Raw genomic sequence first — 23,828 nt, 5'->3', positions numbered from 1 at the left:
AAAAAAAAAAAAAAAAAAAAAGTTTGAATGCAAAAATAAAATTGAAACTCAAAAACATATATTTGAAAACTTTTTCTTTGATTTAATTTTTTTAAAAATTTAAGTCACTTTTTTTTTTTTTTGATTGAAATAACATTTTTGATTGAAGTCATGTAATTTTGCGTTTGGACCACATTTTGGCTAGGACACTTGTGTCTTTATTATTCAATTAAAAAAATAAGTTGCTTCAAACAAAAAAAATTTATATTTTCAAAAGAAAAATCACTTCAATCAAGAATTTAAAAAATTCAATCGTAGAAAAAAAGGTTTGAATATGAAAAATATTTGAGACGCAGAAATTCGCATTTGAACACTTTATTTTTCATTCAAACTGTTTTCTTTGATTGAAGCAATCCTTTTTGTGTTTGAGCCATATTATGGGAAGGACATTTGTGTCTAAATTATTCAATCGCAATAAAAGTTGCTTTAAGCAAAAAACTTTTTAATCAAAGAAAAAAATCATTTGCAAAAATATTTTTTTGGGGAAAATATTTGTTTATTTGAAATATATTTTTTTTTATTGAAGTGTCACTTTTTTTGAAAAGCAAAACGTTTTAAACTTTTTTTTTTTTAAGTGGAAAAAGTTTTGAATGCACTTTTTTTTTTTGAAGTGGAAAAAGTTTAAGGCAAGAAGACAAGGCAAGAAACTTGACCCCCCCCCCAAAAAAAAAAAAAAAAAAAAAAATCAAAGAAAAATAGTTTTCAAATATATTTTTTTGAGTTGCAAATTTATTTTCGCATTCAAACACATTTTTTTGGATTGAAGCGACTTTTTCTTCGATTGAAAATATATATTTTGATTGAAGCAACTTTTTTTTTTTTGGATTGAATAATAAAGACACAAATCTACCTCCATAAAAAGTCGCTAGAATTTCTTGCCGGAACTCCCTGATATAAAATTTGCTACGGAGCCAGATTTCTTTTTCCCCTTGGGGGGTGGATGGACAGGTTTTGCATTAGGCTACTGCATTACACTTACTGTGTAACAAGGCATACATGAAAGACTGTTTTTTATGTACAATCGTATTTTTTTCAATGATGTGCAAAAGTAACATACATTAACAAAAATAAGTACAATGACTTACATTATGCACAGTGAAATGGAATATATTTTGAAGAAAATGCAACCTTTGCTTTTTTTTTTTTAAATTAATTATTAATAAGGAAATAATTAAGTAGCCTAACAAAGGCAACTGAAAAAAAAAAAAAAAAAAAAAAAAGTCCAAAGTGCACATTAAGTGCAAGCATTTTTGGACAATGCAGTAAATAAATAAATAAATAAATAAAATAAAACCTTATTATGTTTACCCTCACTTTAGTTATGTTTGTTTAACCACGAGAACAGCATGTAAAGCTTAATGTATCATTTATGATACAGATTAGAAAACATATATACAAAATAATTAAAATAAAATATTCAAAATGTTTTATTATGTTTAGGGACCACATAAAGCTTTCAAATTAAAAAAAAAAAAAAAAAAAAAAAAAGAATTTTCTCTTGTTTCTGGGGTCAGGCATTACAGGGTTAACATTTTCTGAACCTCCCCGTCAAAGATTAGTCTCTTCAACTCTTTCCTTTCTCTAAAAGATCTGATCAATTTTCTGTTACTTTGCCCTTTTTTATTGCATTAATTCTACAAGCTTGTTTTTTTTTTTGTCCCAGAAAACATATGCATTTGAACCAATCAGAGCTAACTATCCATGCTGATCACATGTCAGTATGTCACCAATTGAATGGACAACTGAAGTCCAGGCCAGGGAGGATAGTTAGCTGAGCGCATGCACAAATCAAGTCAACGACACGACTCGTCGAGAACTCTGCTCTCCGTGGAATAAATAAACAATAAATATCGGTGGAAATGTATGACCCTACATAAAGCACTTTATTAGGCTTGTTGTCAACACTTGTGTATGAAAATCTGACGTTAGTAAACAGTTTTCTTCTCGGAGAAGCGTGTGTGGCAGCCTGGAAGTTGTTTTTGTTTTTTTTTTAACATGGAGGTTTGACAGTTGCCGTTATATTTGTGGGATCAAACCACCGTTCTGCTCATTTTGCCCCCGAATTTTATGTCGGACCATAGTTCCAGGCTGTTCCGGCCCACTTTCAGCCCTGTCCATATAATAAAAGAAATCTACAACATGGCTTATACTTGAGCTTCCAAAATTTGGGTTTCAACTCCAACGTCTTGATTTTGAGGCACTACTCAGGTCCTCACCTTGTTAAAACCTCTCCCTTGAGTAAATCCTTTCAAAAGATGACAAATGTAATTTTAAACAGAGCAATCACAACCCGTTTATGCCATGTTTTTATTGCTAAAGAAGACAAACACACATGATGACACATAATTGAGAAAGGGCTTCTAAAATACAGCCCCTGAATTGAATGGACTTGAAAGAGGAATAAATGAAAGGTTAATTTTTTAATTCCTTAACTGTATTTCCCACTTCAAAAGAGACAGCCTCAGAGTGTTCCTTTTTCTGACAACAAAAACAATTACGTATTAGTCTTTCATGTAACATTGAATTTGTTTACTTTCTGGACTCCTCTAAAATAACTGGTCCAGAATGTACCCTGCCTCTTGCCCAAGTACCGGTGGCATCTGCCCCAGCTTTTTAAATCCCTGAATAATACAAGTGGTGCATAAAATGGATGGACAGACTAATAAGAGGAGTATTTTATTTCATAATCTGTATTTAAAGAGTGATTAATAATGCTAAAATGCTTTAAAAATACATTCAAATTTTGATTTACAAGAAATGTAAAATGTTTCCCAATTTCACAGTGCAGAGAATGCTTACGCCACATTATCTATCAGATCATCCAGAATACGCTCGCACATATACAGGCAGCGTGGGAGATGGAAAAACCCTGCAGGGAAAAGATGCAATTATTCAGAGCCAGTGGTATTTATTTCATTGGCAAAAGTGCTTTTAAATGCTCACCTTTATAAGGGCCTCCTTTGAAATCCAGAACTACTTTTCCATCTTGTGACAGATAGCCAAACCATTCACCATGTTCGTCATCAGAAAACTGCACATATATATTCAGGTCAATTAAAAAATGTAAAGGTTAAACTGTTTTGACAACAGTACACAGAGCACACCCAGCACTAGTGTTGTTAATAATGGCGTTAGAATATAATGGCGTTACTAACGGCGTTATTTTCTTCAGTAGTGAGTAATCTAATTAATTACTTTTCTCATCTTGGCAAAGCAGTTACCGTTACTGAGGGGGAAAAGGTGTGCGTTACTATGCGTTGCGATGTTGGTTGACTGACGCGAGAAAAGTCTGAAAAAGAGACTCATGGAGACGAGAGAGCAGAGCAGGAGTGGGGAGGAGGCAAGGGAGTGTTACGCCGTTGCAAACGAGATGCTACTATGCTAGGTGGCTCCAATAATACCTGACTGTAGCCGACAGCCTACAAACTACGCCCACATGATGCTTCGGTAGATATCACATATATACAGAACTAGATGCAAATGACAGACACGGCGGCATTAGCAACATGTATTATAAAGAACTAGATGTGTTAGTAAACAGTAGACTTCTCCAGAAGGCTCTGTTGTAGAGAACCTTCCTAGCGAACCTAGGTAACTTTTTATCTAAAATACTCCTAAATCGGCAAAACTTAACTTAAATCTGTCTTTAAATGATGAAACAGTTTTAAAACTTACACATGTCGAAAATAGAAGGGAACTAATGCAATAACGGGAGCAATTTTAATAACTTTAATGGTTGATTCCAAACATTCAATGACTTCCACACATAGCAAAGGTTACTATCTCGTTATCGCAATATCCGCAATACACCTGTGTCTAGTTCAGTTAGGGTAAAGAATTGGGCTTGGGTCAATTGTACCAAAAACCCTTTAAACTTCACATTGTGTGACCAGTTATTTTTTTTTTTGAAAAAAAAAAAACAAAACATGAAAATTATCACCAGTAACTTTGCCAAGTAACTAGTTACTCTTACATTCAGGTAACTGAGTTACTAACGCAATTACCGTATTGGCCCGAATATAAGACGGCCCTGATTATAAGACGAGCCCCTCTTTTTCAAGACTCAGGTTTGAAAAAAAGACTTTGAACATCAAATTATTTTTAATCAGAAAATAATTACAGTACATCCGAAACAAATGATTATAACAATATATTTAAGAGAAAAAGCATGTTATTTTGCCTCATTCAAATCTTAATATCTGAACATTTAAATTTGTAAACTAAAGTGCAATCGCATTTGTAAATGAATGGCTTCTGTTTTTTTAAATGTAAATAAAACAATCTATTGTGATAAAACAACAAAATTGCAATAACTGCATTCACCATAAAAGTGAAGTCTAACTGTAGTCTTGAAACAAATCTGAATAAGGAAAAACATTGCAATAAAATAATGCAAACTGGTTTAACTTGAGAGTTGCTGAGATTGATCATGACAGAACATTGCTTCAATAATATCTGGCGCCATCTAGCGTCGTTCAATGCAAAAAACACCGTCTTATATTCGGGCCACAACGGTACTTTTTGGGAGAAGTAATTTGGAACTGTACTTAAATACTTTTTTAAAAGTAAGATTAACAACACTGCCCAGCACAACCATACAGTAAATTGTTGCAGTATGATGAATGAATAGAAATTAGAAAAAAGATTAATTGGTGTGTGCTGATTTGAAATGTTTTATTTTTAGTGTGATACTCACATGGCTGAAGGTGTAGTCATAAACCTGAGAGAATCTCTCCAATAGTCCAGGCCTTTTTGTTTTGCTGTAGGCCATGAGGAAGGCGATGAGAGCCTCACAGTGAGGCCACCACAGTTTCATACTCCACTCCAACTGTTCAAACATATACACAGAGATGATATATGAACAGACACCAAAGAAATCCAAAACTTAACACTTTTCGATATGATCCTTCAAGTTGCCTTTGAAATTGTTATGTGCCCCAGCAAATAGAACACTAACACTAAAACTACACTACATCGTGTTTCAACACACGTCTGTCAATACCATCCTTTTGCTGAGCAATATAAATTGATCATTGCATGAATTCCAATTGTGGGTTACTGTCTTTGAGGGTTTTTGAAACCAATTTGTCTAAGCAGCCAAATTCAAAGAATTTCCATATTTTGGAGAGCGGGCATGCCCTTTAACTCATTCATTCCCAGCCATTTTCACCGGAGCAAGGCCCTTCGCTCCCGGCCGTTTTACTGGATTTTGAATGATTTTGCATAACCCGCAGAAAATTCTGTTCTATTGCTATGGAACCCACCAAAAGAAAGATTAGACTCTCTTCAGCAGAAAAAAAAGTTAGTTCATATCTTTTTCCATTCTTTAGAAATCAGCATTAGAAAATAGCTTAGTTTGAGTAATTTTCCAATTTCTGGTGAAAAAATGGAGAAATCGAGCTTTTTGTGAAAGCATACATTTCAAACATAACTTTGACTTATACACAGCTATTTTTTGGTTTAGTTACATCCCAAACATTATTCTGAATAATGTTTTCCTTTTAGAAAATAAGATAAACAACAAGACAAATAGAGCTTTTGATAGTGAAGTTACAATTTATTTACACATAAATAACTGAAAGATGACGCTGTTCTGGCCGCGACAGCTGGTTAAACATTTCCCTAATCGCCGTCTGTCTCATAAAAATAAATTTTTTGGAGTCTCTGCGGGCTCTGCTGGTGAGCAGCACGGACTCAAAGGCATCGTCCGCAGCACTAGTGGTCCCAGTCGTTCTGCTCGGTCGTCCAGTGCCTTGCATCCCGGGCGTCCTACCGGTAGTTCTGCTCGGTCGTCTGCCGCCTGGCATCCATTCGGTCGTCTTCCTCCGGCGCCCTGCCGTGCGGCTTGGCTGTTCGTTGCCGATGAATCAGGTTGCGGGTCTTACCAAATGCGCTACTGCCCTCCAGTGGCCAGTTTTATTGCTTTATGGATGGAAAATGGATTTTCAGCTTTGTGCTTTGGAGCTAAATTGAATCACGACCCAGAGACGTCTTTTTTTTGAAAAAAAAAAGAAAAAGTAAAAGACGTATGAATACGCTAAAACAATTAAAAATAGAACATATTTATACGTTTTTGGGAGAAAATTAGTTAAGTATGCAACAAGTTATCACAAAATACCTTTTCTGACCTCTGTTACCTTTGGCCTGATTATACCCAAGTTTAATCAGCTCTCACTTAATCACAGTTTCATATTAAACACATATCCTGCAAGTTTAATAATGATCCCCTCATTCGTTATTGAGTTCTTGCGAAATACATTTCCTGGTCTCTATGACCTTTGACTTCCCTACCCCAAATTCAATTACCTATTCAGTTCCATATTATAAACATATCCTGCAAGTTTGCTATTACTCCCTTTGTTCTTCAGTTATCACAAAATTCATTTTCTGACCTATTTGACCTTTATTACCCCCAAATTTAAAAAGCTCTTCTGCTTGTTCTGCAGGTATAACGATGCTTCATCCTTTAGTTATCTTGATCCCAAACGTAGAGACTGACACACAGCCAGAGGCATTTAATATTCCAGCACCCCTATTAAATGATGATGAAAAAAACTCATTGTAAAGAAGTAATTTACCTGTACATATGAATTTTATCAAATCTAACCTATATTCTAACCTATTGTATGTATATCATTTCTAACTAAAGAAAAGTAAAAGCATTAAAGCCCAAATTCACATTAATTTTAAAGCAACACTTGGTAGCTTTTCAGTTTTGGTCGATTTTAGCGATGTCGGTGGACAAAAGCGGTAGTGTTTTGCCTTAAGGAAGACTGCGTTTCCCATGAGGACCAGCGCACACCCGAACAGTGTCGTAAAATCATCAATGAATCAAAAATCAATGTCCTGGTTGCTTGCAGATGGATCAAACAGCATTTCTGTTGTCAGCGGCTGTATGAAGGATGAATAGTAATAAAGTAATGAATCCAGTTGTGGCTAAACAATAGCATTGGACGGTGAGCAACCATATGTCTTAGTATGGCTAACCACCCACCCCACCCGAACTCGTCAGCATTGCCAGAGGGGGGTGGGGGGTCACGCCATCGAGTGAAAGCGGGGCCAATGTTTATTCTGTATATCCTCTATTTTTTTCCTCCTCAAACAAAACTTTTTGTCTCTTGTTGCTCTGCCATCTTTGCAGCATTCGTGCGAAAGAGTTCGCATCGACTTCCGTCTTTATAACGAATGGGGGAAGGAGGAATTGACGTATGCCGTAAAGCAGTTAGCACATTTGTAGTTTTTTAGTGTGGCAGGTCTCTTGCCATCTTCCTCAAAGTTAATTATCGATGGTGAAAACGATACAAAGCCCCTCAAGATGTGAAAGAGGTGTCATTCAACTAGTTGTCAGTTGACATTTTATCACAAATGTTATGAAAATATTTTATTACGGTTGAAAAGTTACCTAATGTTGGTTTAACGTCCACTGTGGATTCCGTTTATTATTTAGTAAAATTTGTTAATGTTTAATTGAACTTAATTAAGATAAAAATACTGGATATTCTTAGCTGAAGGATGTGATTAATCCTATTTAAAGTCAGATTTTAAATGTAGATAGAAATCGCATTGAATGCGTGAATAACCTGAGTGGGAGAGTGTCCATCCACATCCAGGAAGTAGAAGAGGCCTCCATGCTCCTTATCCCAGCCAATCTGGAAGGGTAACTCCACAAATTTATTGATGGCTGTGTCCTGCAGCTCCTTGTCCTCCCATTGAGACGCGTATTCAAGCAGGAACCAGCCTGCTTCCAAGGCATGGCCTAAGGACACATAAAACATGAAATTTTAAATTGTAAGAAAGAGGGAGGGAAAAGAACTGTGCCAATTTTTGAGCTGTTTACTTGCACGACTATTATGTACGTAAACAGCGGATCCTTAACCTGGATTCTGTAGCCGGCCTTGACAACCTGGCAGCTCTCTCCCCTCCAATGACACATTTTCTAAGATAGCTGTGCCATCTCTCTGTAAAAACAGCATAAATATGGGCTTTTTTTTCCCAAAAAGGAAAAAGATACACATTCACACATTTCTACAAGAATGTCAAAATGACTGTAGTTAAAGAATACACTACATTGTGTCCAAACCTGAACATGTTGGACAATCTGCTGCACACACCAGCTGCTCAACTTTTTATACTTCAGGACTGCCTCCTCACCACGGCCTTCAGTGAGTTGTTGCACTAGGCACATAAGCATCATTGGGACAGCCATGCTGTTGGTGGGCATGTCACCTGGTAGCATGGGTCTGCCCAAACCTGTTGGGTCAACCTGAACCCAGAAGATGAGCTGTGCCATCATCTGTTCAGCCTCTTGCTGGGAACAAGAAGTGATACAAGTCAAATGTCTCATAATTTGAGATACATATATTGAAAGATCTAACAATGAAAAGAAATCTGTGACTCTTAATGGACACGTACATGTATACAGTATATTTAAAACACACACACACACATATATATTTATATATGGCGGAAAACACAGACAAGACTGAAAAAGCAGTTTCTGCTCTTGCACTCCTCTTTAAAAGAAACTGCTGTATTTTAAGCGAAAACAATATGTCTAGAACAATATGTCTATATTTTGCCATGGCAGATTCATGGCGCATTAAGTCCCCAAACAATTTTTAATTTGCCCGTTTTACCCTGGAAACCCTCGTCTACAGACGTCACGCAAACGTTTTTGTTTCAATTGAGCCATGAAAACAAGTAGTTAAGTAATTATATTTATTATTCAAAATGTCTGCCGATTTTAGGTTAGAATCATGAATTGATGTCTAATATTTTGTTTAAAAAAAAAAAAAAAAAAAAAAGACTTAAAAAAATGATTCACTCACATATTTTAAACTTTTAAACAAATTACGTCACAATGAAAAAAATGGTAAAAAAAGTCACGGATATCTACCTCATAACTATCGCTAAATTGTATGTTTTCGTTACTGTCTCATTTTCCCCGATATGTTAGATGATAGATAATTGATCCAAACAAAGAAAAAGAAAAAAACGTTTAAAAGGGTAAATATATGAAAAAGGACATCTCGAGCACTCCTTGATGTCTGCGATTTCTGCATCACGACCCTTGTTATATTACCATGTTTCACCTATAAAATCCCCCCAAAATCTTGACACTCGGTGGTACATGCTTCATGGAGTTTTTGGACCGAAAAGAGGTAAGTATGCGATAATATCTCGTTAAAATCATGGCGTCTTTAATTTTGCTCTCGCGTGCTCTCACCTCCAGAAAGGGTTTTGCTGTTAAAAAAACATTCTTTTTTTAAAAAATGGCCTCCTGTCCAAAATTTTCTTCCCCCCAGAAAATTGAGATTTTAAGCTTTCCAATGATGTATCACATATGCATATCGGACAATTTTGAAATTTGGCCAAATTGGGGTTTTCAGAGCGGAACGGGAAGAAAAATTTTGAACAGGAGGGCATTTCTTTACAAAAAAAGGAAATTTTGAAACAGCAAAACCCCAACTGGAGGTGAGAGCACGCGAGAGCAAAATTAAAGACGCCATGATTTTAACGAGATATTATCGCGTACTTACCTCTTTTCGATCCAAAAACTCCATGTAGCATGTATCACTGATTATCAAGACACAGCTGTGAATGGCCACAGCCGAATTTTTGGGGGATTTTACGGGTGAAACATGGTAATATAATAAGGGGAGCAAAGCAGAAATCGCAGACATGCAGGAGTAATCGACATATTCATAAATTTACCTCTTCAAACATTTTTAAAAAATGTTTTCTTTGTATTGATTATGAATCACCTAAAATATTGGGGAAAATGCGACTGTAACGGAAAAAAAAAATACAATTATGCGATAGTTGAAGTAGATATCCGTGACTTTTTTTTACAGACACCAATTTTTTCAATGTGATGTAATTTGTTTAAAAATTTAAAATATGCGAGTGAATAATTTTTTAAAGTGTTTTTTAAAAAAAAAAATTTTAACTAAATATTAGACATCAATAATGATTCTAAGCTAAAAATGACAGACATTTCGAATGATAAATATGATGACTTGCCTTTTTTTTACGGCTGGGTTGAAACAAAAGCGGTTGCGCGAAGTCTGTAAACGGGGGTTTCCAAGGTATAACGGACAAATTAAAAATAGTTAGGGAACTTAATGCACCATGAATCTGCTATAGCAGCATATAGACATATTGTTCTATCAAACACAACAGTTCTTTTGGCTTAAAATACAGCAGTTTATTTTAAAGCGGGCTGCAAGAGCAGAAACATATCTATATATATATATGTATACATATAAAACAGTGAAGAGCAGAGGTATTTGCACCCCTTGTGATTTTGCAGACTTAGAAAACAGAAAACAGTCTGAAATTTCAATTATAGATGCATTTTCACTCACAAAGACACAATCTTAAGAAAAATCCAGACATCACATTGTATGATTTTTTAAAAATAATATATTTGTAATCTACTGGAGTTCATAAGTATTTGTACCCCTGAGAATCAGCAATAATTATGACACCCTAAGAGTTGTCAATCAACCTTTAAAAAAAGTCCAATTTTACCCCATGAGTAACCACCCACCCACGACCCCTTTGAGCTCATTATTGTTACCTGTGCACCCTAAAGTCAGTCATTTCCAACTGCTACCATGGGCAAGACCAGTGAGCTTTCGAAAGAAACCGGAGAAAAAATTGTTGAGCTCCATAAAGCTGGAAAAAGCTATGGGACAATCGGAAAGCAGCTAGGTGAGAATAAATCAACAATTGCAGCAATTATTAGAAAATGGAAAAGGGTAAACATGATTTATAATCTACCTAGGAATGGGGCTCCAAGTATAATCTCTTCTTGTGGGACATCACTCATGATGAGAAAAGTGAGAGCTCAGCCTAGAACAGGGGTGCCCAATCCCGGTCGCCGAGAGCCCCTATCCAGCTTGTTTTCCGTGTCTCCCTCCTTTACCACACCTGAATCCAATGATCAGCTCATCAGCAAGCTCTGCGGCAGCCTGATAACGATCCTGATTAGTTGATTCAGGTGTGTTAGAGGAGGGAGACATGGAAAACAAGCTGGATAGGGGCTCTCGAGGACCGGGATTGGGCACCCCTGGCCTAGAACTACATGGCAGGAGCTGGTCAATGACCTGAAAAAGAGCTGGATGCACAGTTTCAAAGGCTACTGTCAGTAGAACACTACGGTGCAATATTTTAAAATCACACATTGCTCAGAAGGTTCCCCTGTTGAAGCCAGTACATGTGAAGGCCCGTTTGAAGTATTCCAGGGACCATCTGAATGATGCAGTGGGGTCATGAGAGAAAGTCATGTGTGGAGGAAAAAGAAGGATGAGAACAATCCCAAGAACACCATCTCCACTGTGAAGTATGGGGGTGGAGACCTCATGCTTCGGGGCTGTTTCTCAGCAAAGGGGACAGGACGACTGTACTTTATAAAGCAGAGGATGAATGGTGAAATGTATCGTCAGATTTTGAGCACCAAACCTCCTTCCCCCAATCAGAGACTTGAAGGTGAGTAGTGGCTGGATCTTCCAACATGACAATCATCTGAAGCACACAGCCAAGCTGACCACGGAGAGGCTGCGTAAAAACCATATCAAGGTTCTGGAGTGACCTAGCCAGTCTCCAGATCTCAATCCAATAGAAAATCTTTGGATGGAGCTGAAACTTGGTGTTTCTCAACAACGACAGCCCCGAAACCTGACAGATCTAAAGAAGATTTGTGTGGAGGAATGGGCCAAAATCTTGGTTTCCATATGTGAAAACCTGGTGAAGAACTACAGAAAGCGTCCGACCTCTGTAATTGCAAACAAAGTCTTCTGCACTGAATATTAGCACTGATTTTCTCAGAGTACAAATACTTATGAACTCCAGTAAATTACAAATCATTGAAAAATCATACAATGTGAGTTCTGGATTTTTTTTTAAAGATTATGTCTATGAGTGGAAATGCATCTATGATCGAAATTTCAGACCTCTACCAATTTTCTAAGTGGGTGAACTTGCAAAATAACAAGGGGTGCAAATACTTCTGCTCCTCACTGTATATACTGTATATTTTAAAATATATACATTATATATATCAACTTTGTACCTGCATCTCCTTGTCACCAGTAACTCTGCTCAGCTCATCTAAGGCCATGATGTAGAAACATTCACTGAATATGGTCCTCTGTATTTTTACTGCTTTCCCATCTCGTGTTAAACAGAAGGCACATTTCATCTGACCGCTGGCACTAGAAACACGAGCAAACTTCCTGAGGAAAGTTCCTCCTGAAATGTAGGAGAATTCCATCAAAGGAAAGTGATTACTCTGGTCAGATTTAATTTCAAACCTTGTTAAATTAGCAGCAACAAGGACCTCATCATGACTGGATTGCATATATTAACCTAAATCTTCCCTTTGTATGTATATTTTTTTTCTCAGAAAATAACCAACTGTCCAGGGAACACCTGTTACACAATCAAAATCGATATACTGCAATGTCTTTGACCAAACTAAAGATGAAATTTGTTGCGTATTAGACAAAACAATGTCTTACAGACATTATTTTATCATTTATCTTTTTATTTAATGTTGCTACTTACCAGAATCTTCAAAAAACTATTGTTTCTTTTAAATTTACCAACACTTCTTGTTGAAGGCAGTATTATATCTGACAAAGCAATAATATAATACTACAAACATGTCTGCAAACAGCACTGCAAAAATTATTTTTAATTTCTAATTGGATATGCTAAGCACTTGCAAAATCTTTTATTAAAACAGTAGAACCAAACGCTGAAAACCATTACTGTTAAAATTGGCGTTAAGAGTATAACGGAGTCCTTAATGGCGTTATTTTTTAAAAGTAGTGAGTAATCTAATTAATTACTTTTCCCATCTTTGCAACGCTGTTACAGTTAGTGAGGATGTAAACGGGCGCGCTACTACAATTTGGTTGAATGAAGCGCGAGTTGTCTGATTTTCTCACAAATCAGCTGTTTACCCGGAGAGAGCAGGGTGGGAGGGGGTGGAGGGATGGGTGTGGTGACACTGTTGCAAACTCGATGATGATTGGCTAGGTGGGTAGATGATGAACTGCGTTACTGCACGCTCAAGCACAACAAGACAGCGATAATGATGAAGGGTCGAAATTTCAAAGGTACCGTTCTCAAACTTGAAATATATTCAATTTAGCTACTTTACGGAATATTTAAGGATAGTGTTCTGCTGATTGTACTGTACGCCTACCATACAGTTGAAGAGATTTGCCCTGGGTAATGGTCGGTTTACATTTGTGCATAGAATCCACCATCAGTTGACAAGACAGCTCCCACAGAATTGCGCCACGCCTTCCCTTCAGGGGCCGACCCAGGCAGAACGTTGAGTTGGCTTTCAATGTGATCTACTCAAATACACGCTGCGTTCTAACGCAGGATTTAGGTGTAAACAGGACGAAGGTTTTACTGCATACAAGCAGGCAGGAGTGTCTTAAGAGTGATTTGGTCGAGGATTCAAGGAAATTATTATATTAAAATAGCACCATGTATGCACTTTGAAACGTTGTGAAAAAAATTAATGGATAAAATTAGTGTAACTTTGGCTTGAAATATTTATGTAAAATGAACAATAACTGCCCGTTTTTTTGCTTCTAACCAAGAATCTAGCCTCTTCTGAAGACCGTACACAAGAAAGCCCGCAAACAGTTTGCTGAAGACATGTCAACAAAGCACATGGATTACTGGAACCATGTCCTATGGTCTGATGAGATGAGCGGGCTTTCTTGTCAAGCCTCTTCTGAAGACGGTACACAAGAAAGCCTGCCCGTCTTCAAGCCTCTTCTGAAGACGGTACACAAGAAAGCCTGCCCGTCTTCAGAAGAGGCTTCCTCCTTAGGTGAAAGCCATGCATTCACACCATTTTGATGTAGAGTGCGGCGTATGGTCTGAGCACAAACAGACTGACCCACCACCTCTTCAATCTCTGACGCAATGCTGACAGCACTCCTGTAACGAGTCACATGACATTTTGGAGGGAAAATGACAAGCAGTCTTGAATTTGGACATTTAAGGATGTATGTATTTTCTAAGGGGTGTACTCACTTTTGTTGCCAGGGGTTTAGATATTAATGGCCATATTTTGAGGGGGAAAAAAAATTAACTCTATTATATAAACTGCACATAGACTACTTTTCATTGTGCCAAAGTGTCATTTTGTCAGTGTTGTCCTATGAAAAGATATACCGGTACTTAAATATCTGCAGAAATGTGAGGGGTGTACTCACTTTTGTGATACACTGTATATGCCTAAGGGAGATGCCTGTTTTGGTTTTAGGTTGCTAATGGCTTTGGTTTTGAAAATATTTGAATTTTAAGTTTTTTAAAATAAGCCTACTACGGATCGGCCCCGAGCCCCATCTCCCTTCAACTGGTAGTGAAATCTATGATTTGTTTTTTTTCCTAACAGACTGTAGTATGATCAAACTCCCCTATGGCCAAGACCAAAGAGCTGTCGAAGGACACCAGAGACAAAATTGTAGACCTGCACCAGGCTAGGAAGACTGAATCTGTAATAGGTAAAGCGCTTGGTGTAAAGAAATCAACTGTGGGAGCAATTATTAGAAAATGGAAGACATATAAGACCACAGATAATCTCCCTCGATCTGGGGCTCCATGCAAGATCTCACCCTGTGGCGTCAAAATGATAACAAGAACAGTGAGCAAAAGTCCCAGAACCACACGGGGGGACCTAGTGAATGACCCACAGAGAGCTGGGACCACAGTAACAAAGGCTACTATCAGTAACACAATGCGCCGCCAGGGACTAAAATCCTGCACTGCCAGATGTGTCCCCCTGCTGAAGCTAGTACACGTCCAGGCCCCTCTGCGGTTCACTAGAGAGCATTTGGATGATCCAGAAGAGGACAGGGAGAATGTGTTATGGTCAGATGAAACCAAAATAGAATTTTTTGGTAGAAACACAGGTTCTCGTGTTTGGAGGAGAAAGAATACTGAATTGCATCCGAAGAACACCATACCCACTGTGAAGCATGGGGGTGGAAACATCATGCTTTGGGGCTGTTTTTCTGCAAAGGGACCAGAACGACTGATCTGTGTAAAGGAAAGAATGAATGGGGCCATGTACCGAGAGATTTTGAGTGAAAATCTCCTTCCATCAGCAAGGGCTCTGAAGATGAGACGTGGCTGGGTCTTTCAGCATGACAATGATCCCAAACACACAGTCAGTGCAACATAGGAGTGGCTTCGTAAGAAGCATTTCAAGGTCCTGGAGTGGCCCAGCCAATCCGTGTTGCCCAACAACAGCCCCAAAACATCACTGCTCTAGAGGAGATCTGCATGGAGGAATGGGCCAAAATACCAGCAACAGTGTGTGAAAAGCTTGTGAAGAGTTAGAGAAAACGTTATTGCCAACAAAGGGTACATAACAAAGTATTAATATGAACTATTGGTATGGACCAAATACTTATTTTCCACCATGATTTGCAAATAAATTCTTTAAAAATCAAACAATGTGATTTTCTGGGATTTTTTTCCACATTCTGTCTTTCATGGTTAAGGTTTACCCTTGTTGACATTTACAGGCCTCTCTAATATTTTCAAGTGGGAGAACTTGCAGAATTAGTGGTTGACTAAATACTTATTTGCCCCACTGTACAAATCTTTGATGTGAAAGATGTTATAGAATGTATAATGTAATAACGTGTAGAACATTAAAAGTAAAGTCAGTTACTTTGCTGAGTAACTAATTACTCTTACAATGAGGTAAATGAGTTACTTACTCAATTGGGAGAGGTATTTTGTAACTGTAACTAATTACTTTTTTAAAGTAAGATTAACAACACTGCCCACAACAGCCTACCCCATCCCAAGGTATCCTTATGCCAAACCACTCACTGTACAAAAATCGATTAACTTCACAAAAGCAAACAGGTGTGCACTGAAACCCATTTAACACCTCTCTAAAATATTTGACTTCATATTGTATCATGTTCTTATTGTTATATTTTTCAAAATTGTAGTACTTTAACAGAGGTGTGTGGACAGTATTAACTTAATGTACAATACGTGTGTTGTAAAATCCTGGCTCACTAATACTTTTCGCAACATTTTGTACTTAGGCAGCACAAAATATGAGGATTTTGTCGAGTTGCAACTTTCTTTTTGGCTGACAAAGTTGTTGCGCAATCTCTTCAGTCGACAGTACAAACGGACCTTTTTACACATGTTGTGCTGACGTACGAAGATCTGACCTTCTTTGTTTTGACATTTCAGGCCGTTGATTGCAACAGGACATTAGAATGTGTTTTATCTTCTTTAGAATTGATCAGTCACATGATCGTTTGTCATTGGGGAAACAGACTACGGCAATATTAAAAGGGATCTTAGAGCCAGGTCATGTTGATGATTTGCTTGTTTCGATTTTAGCAACCAAATGGATGGGCAAATAGTATGCATGCAGCGTGCTGAGGCATGTTCCAAGATGTGTAGTGTAGAAACATTCTTTGTCTGCAATAGTATCATACGATTTTCCAAGGAGAATGATGTCATACACTTTAAAGTACTAAAGTACCATTTTGTAGAAACAATTGCTAATAACCTGACTTTTAATTATTCAATTGGTTTCAGAAATGGCTCATATGACAGCTAAGACCCTCCCAAATGATGTTGAATGTGAAAAAATATATTTGTTTCACTGAAAAAAAGATTTATCATTTAATGAAGACATAAAGGTCAAATTTTGGCAAGACAAAAGTTTTATCGCCAACAGAAACTAGTGTGAAAATTGAACAATAAATGTACTTCAAATACAAAAATATGTTACATAACATAAGCGAATTAAGTAGTGGTGCTGTGAGATCCAACCTTAATATTTTGTATGACTTCCACGGGCTTGAAGGACTGCATCTATGCGGTTCGGCAAGGATTCATACAATTTATTGATGAAGTCATCAGGAACATCAAAGAAAGCAGTCTTGCATGCCTCCCAGAGTTCATCAACATTCTTGGGTTTCGTCTTCCATGCTTCCTCTTACATCCTACCCCAGACATGCACAATGATGTTCATGTCTGGTGACTGGGCTGGCCAGTCCTGGAGGATCTTGATCTTCTTTGCATTGAGGAACTTTGAGGTAGAGATTCAAGTATGCGATGGAGCACCATCCTGCTGCAGAATTTGTCCCTTTTTATGGTTAGGAATGTAAGAGGCACCTGAGATTTGTTGATATTTCAGACTATTTACGTTGCCTTCCACCCTGCAGATCTCTCAGCGTGCAGACAATTAAAAAACAGTGTAGCATTTGCCAAGGCCCACAGCCTGTCAAAAGGATGGACGCTGGAAAAGTGGCAAAAGGTGGATTTTTCAGATGAATCTTCCATTGAATTACACCACAGTCGCCGCAAATATTGCAGGAAATCTACTGGATTTGAGATTCACTCAGAAAACAGTGAAGTTTGGTGGTGGCAAAATCATGGTCTGGGGTTACATCCAGTATGGGGGTGTGCGAGAGATCTGCAGGGTGGAGGTTTCTCAAGGTAAAGAAGATCAAGATTCTCCAGGACTGGCCAGCCCAGTCACCAGACATGAACATCATTGAGCATGTCTAGCATAGGATGAAAGAGGAAGCATGGAAGACGAAACCCAAGAATGTTGATGAACTCTGGGAAGCATGCAAGACCGCTTTCTTTGATGTTCCTGATGACTTCATCAATAAATTGTATGAATCCTTGCCGAAGGTCATGGAAGTCATACAAAATATTAAATTTTGATCTCACAGCACCATTACTTAATTAGCTTTTGTTATTAACATATTTTTGTATTTGAAGTACATTTTTTGAGCAATTTTCACACTACTTTCTGTAGGCGACAAAACTTTTGTCTTGCCAAGATTTGACCTTTATGTCTTCATTAAATGATAAATCTTTTTTCAGTGAAACAAATATATTTTTGTACATTCAACATCATTTGGGAGGGTCTTAGCTTTCATATGAGCCATTTCTGAAACCAATTGAATAATTAAAAGTCAGGTTATTAGCAATTGTTTCTATCAAATGGATAAGCGACAACACTTTTGTCAGGGACTGTAGTGAAAGCAACAATACAATGTTTCCAAATTGTGTTTTAGTGCCACTAACTTGTCGTGATACCCTGACCAATCAGTGTTGATCATGGTTATCAGTGATTGCATCAACTATGACTAAATATATGGAGAATGACAATTTCAGTGCACATACCAGCTTTGGCTGCTTCGAGGATTTCAGGTCTGTGGAATCTATCCATTGTCCTATATAAGCGACAGTACATCCAAACCTGGGAAAGGGCACAGTTATTCAAGATTGTAAACGAAAAAATGTGGACTACCTCATTAAAACCTGTGAGGCTTACTTGTCTACCCTGCAACCAGACATACTTCAGCTCATCATAAACGGTCCCATTCTTTCCAATACAATTAAAGAAGCCCCTGAAATACAACAAAGGATGTAATAAACACTTAAAAATCTTTTAAGATTTCATCATTTTACCTATTATTCAAAGCTTTGTGACACAGAAATTTTAGTCAGTATAACTCTAAATTATTTCCAGAGACAAACAGGCAGGACCGTACCCATAAGTGGTGTCATGGGAGTATTTCAGCCAAAAGTCCACAACGTTGTTCAGCTCTTTGTAAATCTTCTCTCGACACTCCTCCAGTTTCACCACAGGCATTGTGACTTTCTAAAAAAACAATAATAGGTGTGAAAGACTGATGTAACTGAAATGATTACACAAAAACTTTGTAAAAGTCTGAGAATATCATCTGAGTTAGCACAATCTACTTAGGGCACATTCCAATAAGCAGGATATGTAGTGTCAAAACCAGTCTGGCGCCACTACTAGAACAAATGAGTGTACAGCCTTCAGCAAACTACAAGAATCACTTTATAATTCACATGCCTTTGCGTATCTTTTTGGCTTTATTCGGAACAGCGATTCGCACGTTCAACAAAATTGTTGGGAGGGTACATGTTGACCAGAGGAAGAATAAGTTTAAATTTTTTTAGCAATTGGTCAACAAATGGTTTAAAACCGGTTAAAAACTAATATTTAAACCATACAAATCATAGTTTCAATACACACCACAAGGCCGACACATTACAGGGATCCCTTGCTACTTCGCGCTTCAAACTTCAATTCATCACAGGTTTCGTTTCAATTTAAAAAACTAGGGCTGTAATTAATTTTTTAAATTAATCACGTTAAAATATTTAACGCAGTTAACGCATGCGCGGAACGACCCACTCAAGCATTGCCGCGAACAGACTACAATGGCGCCGTTTGAAGTATATTGAGAGCTAAGGGCAGAGACAAGCAAGTGGAGTGGACACAGGTGTTACCAGCACCCGTCAAGGGGGCCGCTGTTATTTTCAATGTGACCGGCATTGTCAGATTGAGCAGTGAGGAAGAAAGTGGTCGAGCGAGAGAGTAGAGAAAGTGCGCAGTTAGCGCAGGCTCAAGTGCTGCGTCCCCCACATGATTTTGTTTTGTTAATAGAAGTACCCACAAAAAGCCATCCAACGTCTCTCGGTGTTTATACGTACACCGCCGTCTTCCTCTGGAGGAAATCGGACAAACCGAGCCAACCGACGACAACGAGCCAACATGAATCGCCGGTCCATAGCACGGCCAATTACCAAGAAGGACGAATTGGTAACGCAGGCATTTATCGGAGCCGCGCTATTTAATGGAATAAGCAGTGGCATCTCTTCCACAACTGTTATAACTATTGTGGCAAGCGACATGGGGAAGAATAACTGGAGATGATCTTTTTCTTAACGCCATGTATTATACTCAACGCAGAGAAGATATACCATTTGCAGCAACCACTGTGACTCATGGTTGCTCAAATTCCCATCATGCATTTGGCAGTTAAGAACATTTAAGTCGCTACAGTATCATTTAGTGAAAGCACAACAAAAATAATATTCCTATCTCTCAAAAATAAAATGATGTTCACAAAAAGAAAAGCGCTCAATGCAAAGAGATCTGGCATTCTCAATCAAAATAGCTATGCAAAATAATACTCTATTCAAACATTAAGTTTAGCTCAACAAATACACTAGATGGCAATATTTTGTCACAATATACAAACTATCAAAATTACTATAACTTGTACTCACATTTATCTTTTAAGAATTACAAGTCTTTCTATCTGTGGATCCCTTTCACAGAAAGAATGTTAATGTTAATGCCGTCTTGTGGATTTATCGTTATAATAAACAAATACAGTACTTATGTACTTTATGTTGAATGTATATATCCGTCTTATCTTTCCATTATTATTATTCCAACAATAATTTACAGAAAAATATGGCATATTTTAGAGATGGTTTGAATTGCGATTAATTGCGATTAATTACGATTAATTAATTTTTAAGCTGTGATTAACTCGATTAAAAATTTTAATCGTTTGACACCCCTAAAAAAACCCAAACAGTATTCAACTAAAAAATGTTTATATATGCATATATACACCTACAAATAATTGTTTTCGTTTTATTTATATGATAAGTATTACATTTGCAGTGCTAAAAAACGATTTATCAAAATATAGATATATATATAAGGGTTTTTGTTTTTTAATTATACTTTGGAATTTTCATGGTGGGGGGGTCCCTTTTAACCGCAGAAAACGAGGGAGCAATGTACTCTGGATCGGTAAAAAATTAAAAGATTAAAAGGGTTAGTATATTGTTTTCTATCTTAACGGGTACTTATTATACTTATTTGGTATTTTGAAAAACACTACATAATTTTACACAGATATATGTTTATAGCGGTCCTGTGGATTATAAAAGGTACATGGATTTGAGTCATTTTAATGATAGGGTGCCATTTATGTCCCCACTATAAATTAAGCTGTATTTTCACTAAAGTTGGAAAAATACTCAATAAACTTTAAAATTTTTTTGTGTGTATTACCATTTGCTGTATTTTATGAATTCAAGGGTAAGGCGCCGAAAGTCTTTTTTTTTTTTTTTTTTAATTATTTTATTTACTTGTGTTATATATATATGCTATGTCCCCAGAGTGTTTCGATCAAATTCATTGTATAAAATAATTAATGTAAGTAGAAAAAAAATCCAAAATAATTGTTATGATTGTACTATCCTGGATAAACCCGATAAACTTCAGAGAGGAGGGATATTAGATTTTTTTTTTGGGGGGGGGGGGCGGCAGCAGCCACTGTAAGTCATGTATAGACGTCAATGTTGTAGAAGTGTGGGAAACACCACTAATTTTGCTACTGAAAGTCCAACCTGCTTCAGAGTTAGCATAACATTAAACTTGCTAACCTGCAAAACTACTGCGGTCAGGCCAGCCTCCACAAGGAACAATGAAGTCAAGCTCGCCGTCCCTTATTTGGATCATTGTTTGCATTATGTGCATTATGGTAATATCGTCCCTACCAATGTTGAGACCAAAACTACGCCCAAATTGCAACTATTGCTGATCACTTCTCAGAATTAGCAAAAGAAATATTCCCTGACTCAAAGATTGCATCGGTAAATTCATTTTATCGATTGACCTTTTTAATTTATAATTGGACACACTAACGAACTACCAAGCCAAACTGAATTGCGAGCTGAAGTGCCATGAAGTGCAGCCTTTAAGACATGATAGAAATTGCCAAAAGTGCTACATACAAATTATAACAAAAGTCACTGTTAAATTTTAGTAATGTAGCTGAAGATATTGATTGTTCTTTGATTGCACCAGGTTATATGTGACAATATTACCGCTAAATTCATATTATTTTAAAAATTGAGTTTTATTTTTGTTTCATATAGCACGCTATATAAAACGTTGGAAGATAAGTCATCAATTTGTAAGGGCATACGTCACTATTTGTAAGATTGCCAACGGCCTCGGGTTGACGGGTATGACTTCGTGAGCAATAATAATCACGGGCGAGCGAGTTATCAAGGTTGAGCAGAACTGCTGTATGCTGTTTGGCATATTTACAGTTAATCTGAAGGATTTCCGGTTGAGCTGCAAAAATTAAAACACAAACAATGGGTTCTAAAAATCGAATGCTTACCTACTGAAAGAACCACAGGACAAACGTGATGTGGAACTCTCCAGGAAAGCCCGTATGTGACCGCCACAGCTCCGGCTGCGCGCACACTGATCACAGAGACGCGCTGGGGCTGTCACGTGATTACGCAAACAACCAGAAGCGGAAAGCGTCCTTGTGACGTAACTCCTTGAACGTGATACTTTAGTGCAGAAAAGTTGTGATAAACTGTAGCAAAAAAACATGTATTTTTAATTGCAATGTTGTATTTATGATTTAATTCAGGGAAATTAGCTCCTCCCCTCACAAAATCCTGCTAACGTGTTCGTGGTCAGTTTTGTAACTAGCAGTGGGATAGTTTTCGATCACGTGACTAGTATGCGTCACATTTTTTACTATCCATGGTTTCGCTATGGTTGAGGTCCACATTGGAAGGATACAAGGCTTGAAACAGAAAAAAGCTTATAATTGTGAACATATGAGGACTAAAAAATAGAGATGTTGTGGCAAAGACACTACTCGACGATGACACAAGTCGAGCTTCATATTATATATCATAAGCGGAGTTTAATGGGGGGCCAGGCCCCCCGGTGGCAAAAAGGTGTCATTGCATGTAATTGACTTTCCTATATATATATATATATATATATATATATATATATATATATATATATATATATATATATATATATATATATATATATATATATATATATATATATATATAAAAGTTGTAAAGCAAGAAAACAACAAAAATGAATGAAATGAACAAAATAATATATTTTTATAATGGGTCAAAATTATTTTTCGAACAGATCATGTGACGAGTACCTTAGACGGTCATTTGCTTTGCATATTATTATTAAAATAATTTAAAAAAAAGGAGAGGGCAATTTTATTTTTCAAATTATTTTTTTCTTTGATTGAAAATATACTTTTTTTTGATTGAAGCAACTTTTTTGGGGATTGAATGATTTAGACACAAATGTCCTACCCATAATTTGGCCCAAACACAAAAAGGATTGCTAAAATCAACGAAAACTTTATTAATGAAAAATTAAGTGTCCAAATGCAAATTTTTTAGTCTCAAATATTTTTTCACATTCAAAAACTTTTTTTCTATGAATTTTTTTTTTTTTTTGATTAAAGTGATTTTTCTTTTGAAAATATATATTTTTTTGTATGAAGCAACTTATTTTTTTAATTGAATAATAAATACTTAAATGTCCTAGCCAAAATGATACCCAAACACAAAACAACATTATTTCAATCAAACAGTTCCTTCAATCAAAAAAAAGGGGAAAAAAATCAAATAAAAAGAGCTTTCAAATGCATTTTTAAAAAATGTTTCAACACATTTTCTTTGGATTGAAGTGACTCTTTTTTTAATTGAACATATATATTTTGGTCGAAGCAATTTTTTTTTTGATCGAATAATGACACAAATCTACCTCCATATGGCTACGCCCAGGGGATACAAATTTTGACTGAAGTAACTACATTGGCACGACACCGAGCAGTGAGATGTGTACTCACTGTATTGTGGCGTATTTATACCAAAAGATAACCGTTAACACTTTATTTGACAGTGGTATCATAAACCTGCCATAAGACAAAATGAACCACCATGAAGCTTTGAACCAATTGGCTGCAAAGCAAAGGAGACAGTCAACCTCTGCTGCCACCTGCTGTAAACACTGTTGTCGTCCAACATGACTCCGAGCATGCATTGCAGTGATACAGATGTAAACG

The 23,828-nt window shown here is 36.9% G+C and overlaps 1 protein-coding gene across 2 annotated transcripts; it reads right to left on the bottom strand.

The window, feature by feature from the left end:
* Positions 1-2,324: 2,324 nt before the first annotated feature.
* renbp (renin binding protein) lies at positions 2,325-22,240 on the bottom strand. 2 transcript variants are annotated; one of them, XM_057859205.1, is made up of 11 exons: positions 22,105-22,182; positions 18,627-18,736; positions 18,407-18,482; positions 18,256-18,331; positions 12,116-12,294; positions 8,120-8,347; positions 7,916-7,997; positions 7,620-7,795; positions 4,736-4,867; positions 2,983-3,070; positions 2,325-2,908 (listed from the first exon to the last, which is right to left on the bottom strand). In XM_057859205.1, the coding sequence occupies exons 2-11, from the start codon at positions 18,725-18,727 to the stop codon at positions 2,835-2,837; spliced, it is 1,212 nt and encodes a 403-aa protein (XP_057715188.1). In that variant the 5' UTR covers positions 18,728-18,736; positions 22,105-22,182; the 3' UTR covers positions 2,325-2,834. The 2 variants fall into 2 exon arrangements, with proteins under 2 accessions (XP_057715188.1, XP_057715180.1); XM_057859197.1 differs by having other exon boundaries at positions 2,327-2,908; positions 22,101-22,240.
* Between the last annotated feature and the right edge of the window lie 1,588 nt (positions 22,241-23,828).

Source organism: Corythoichthys intestinalis, chromosome 2 (genome assembly GCF_030265065.1).
Source record: "Corythoichthys intestinalis isolate RoL2023-P3 chromosome 2, ASM3026506v1, whole genome shotgun sequence".
Lineage (NCBI taxonomy): Eukaryota > Metazoa > Chordata > Actinopteri > Syngnathiformes > Syngnathidae > Corythoichthys > Corythoichthys intestinalis.
Note: the sequence above shows the minus strand (reverse complement) of the source record. Positions and strands in the feature narration are given on the sequence as shown.

Coding starts and splice junctions, on each gene's coding strand:
- renbp (XM_057859197.1), bottom strand. CDS start 18,727: ATGCCTGTGGTGAAACTGGAGGAGTGTCGAGAGAAGATTTACAAAGAG. Junction 18,483..18,626: donor TCCCATGACACCACTTATGG/GTACGGTCCTGC, acceptor GTTGTATTTCAG/GGGCTTCTTTAATTGTATTG. Junction 18,332..18,406: donor TCTGGTTGCAGGGTAGACAA/GTAAGCCTCACA, acceptor GCCCTTTCCCAG/GTTTGGATGTACTGTCGCTT.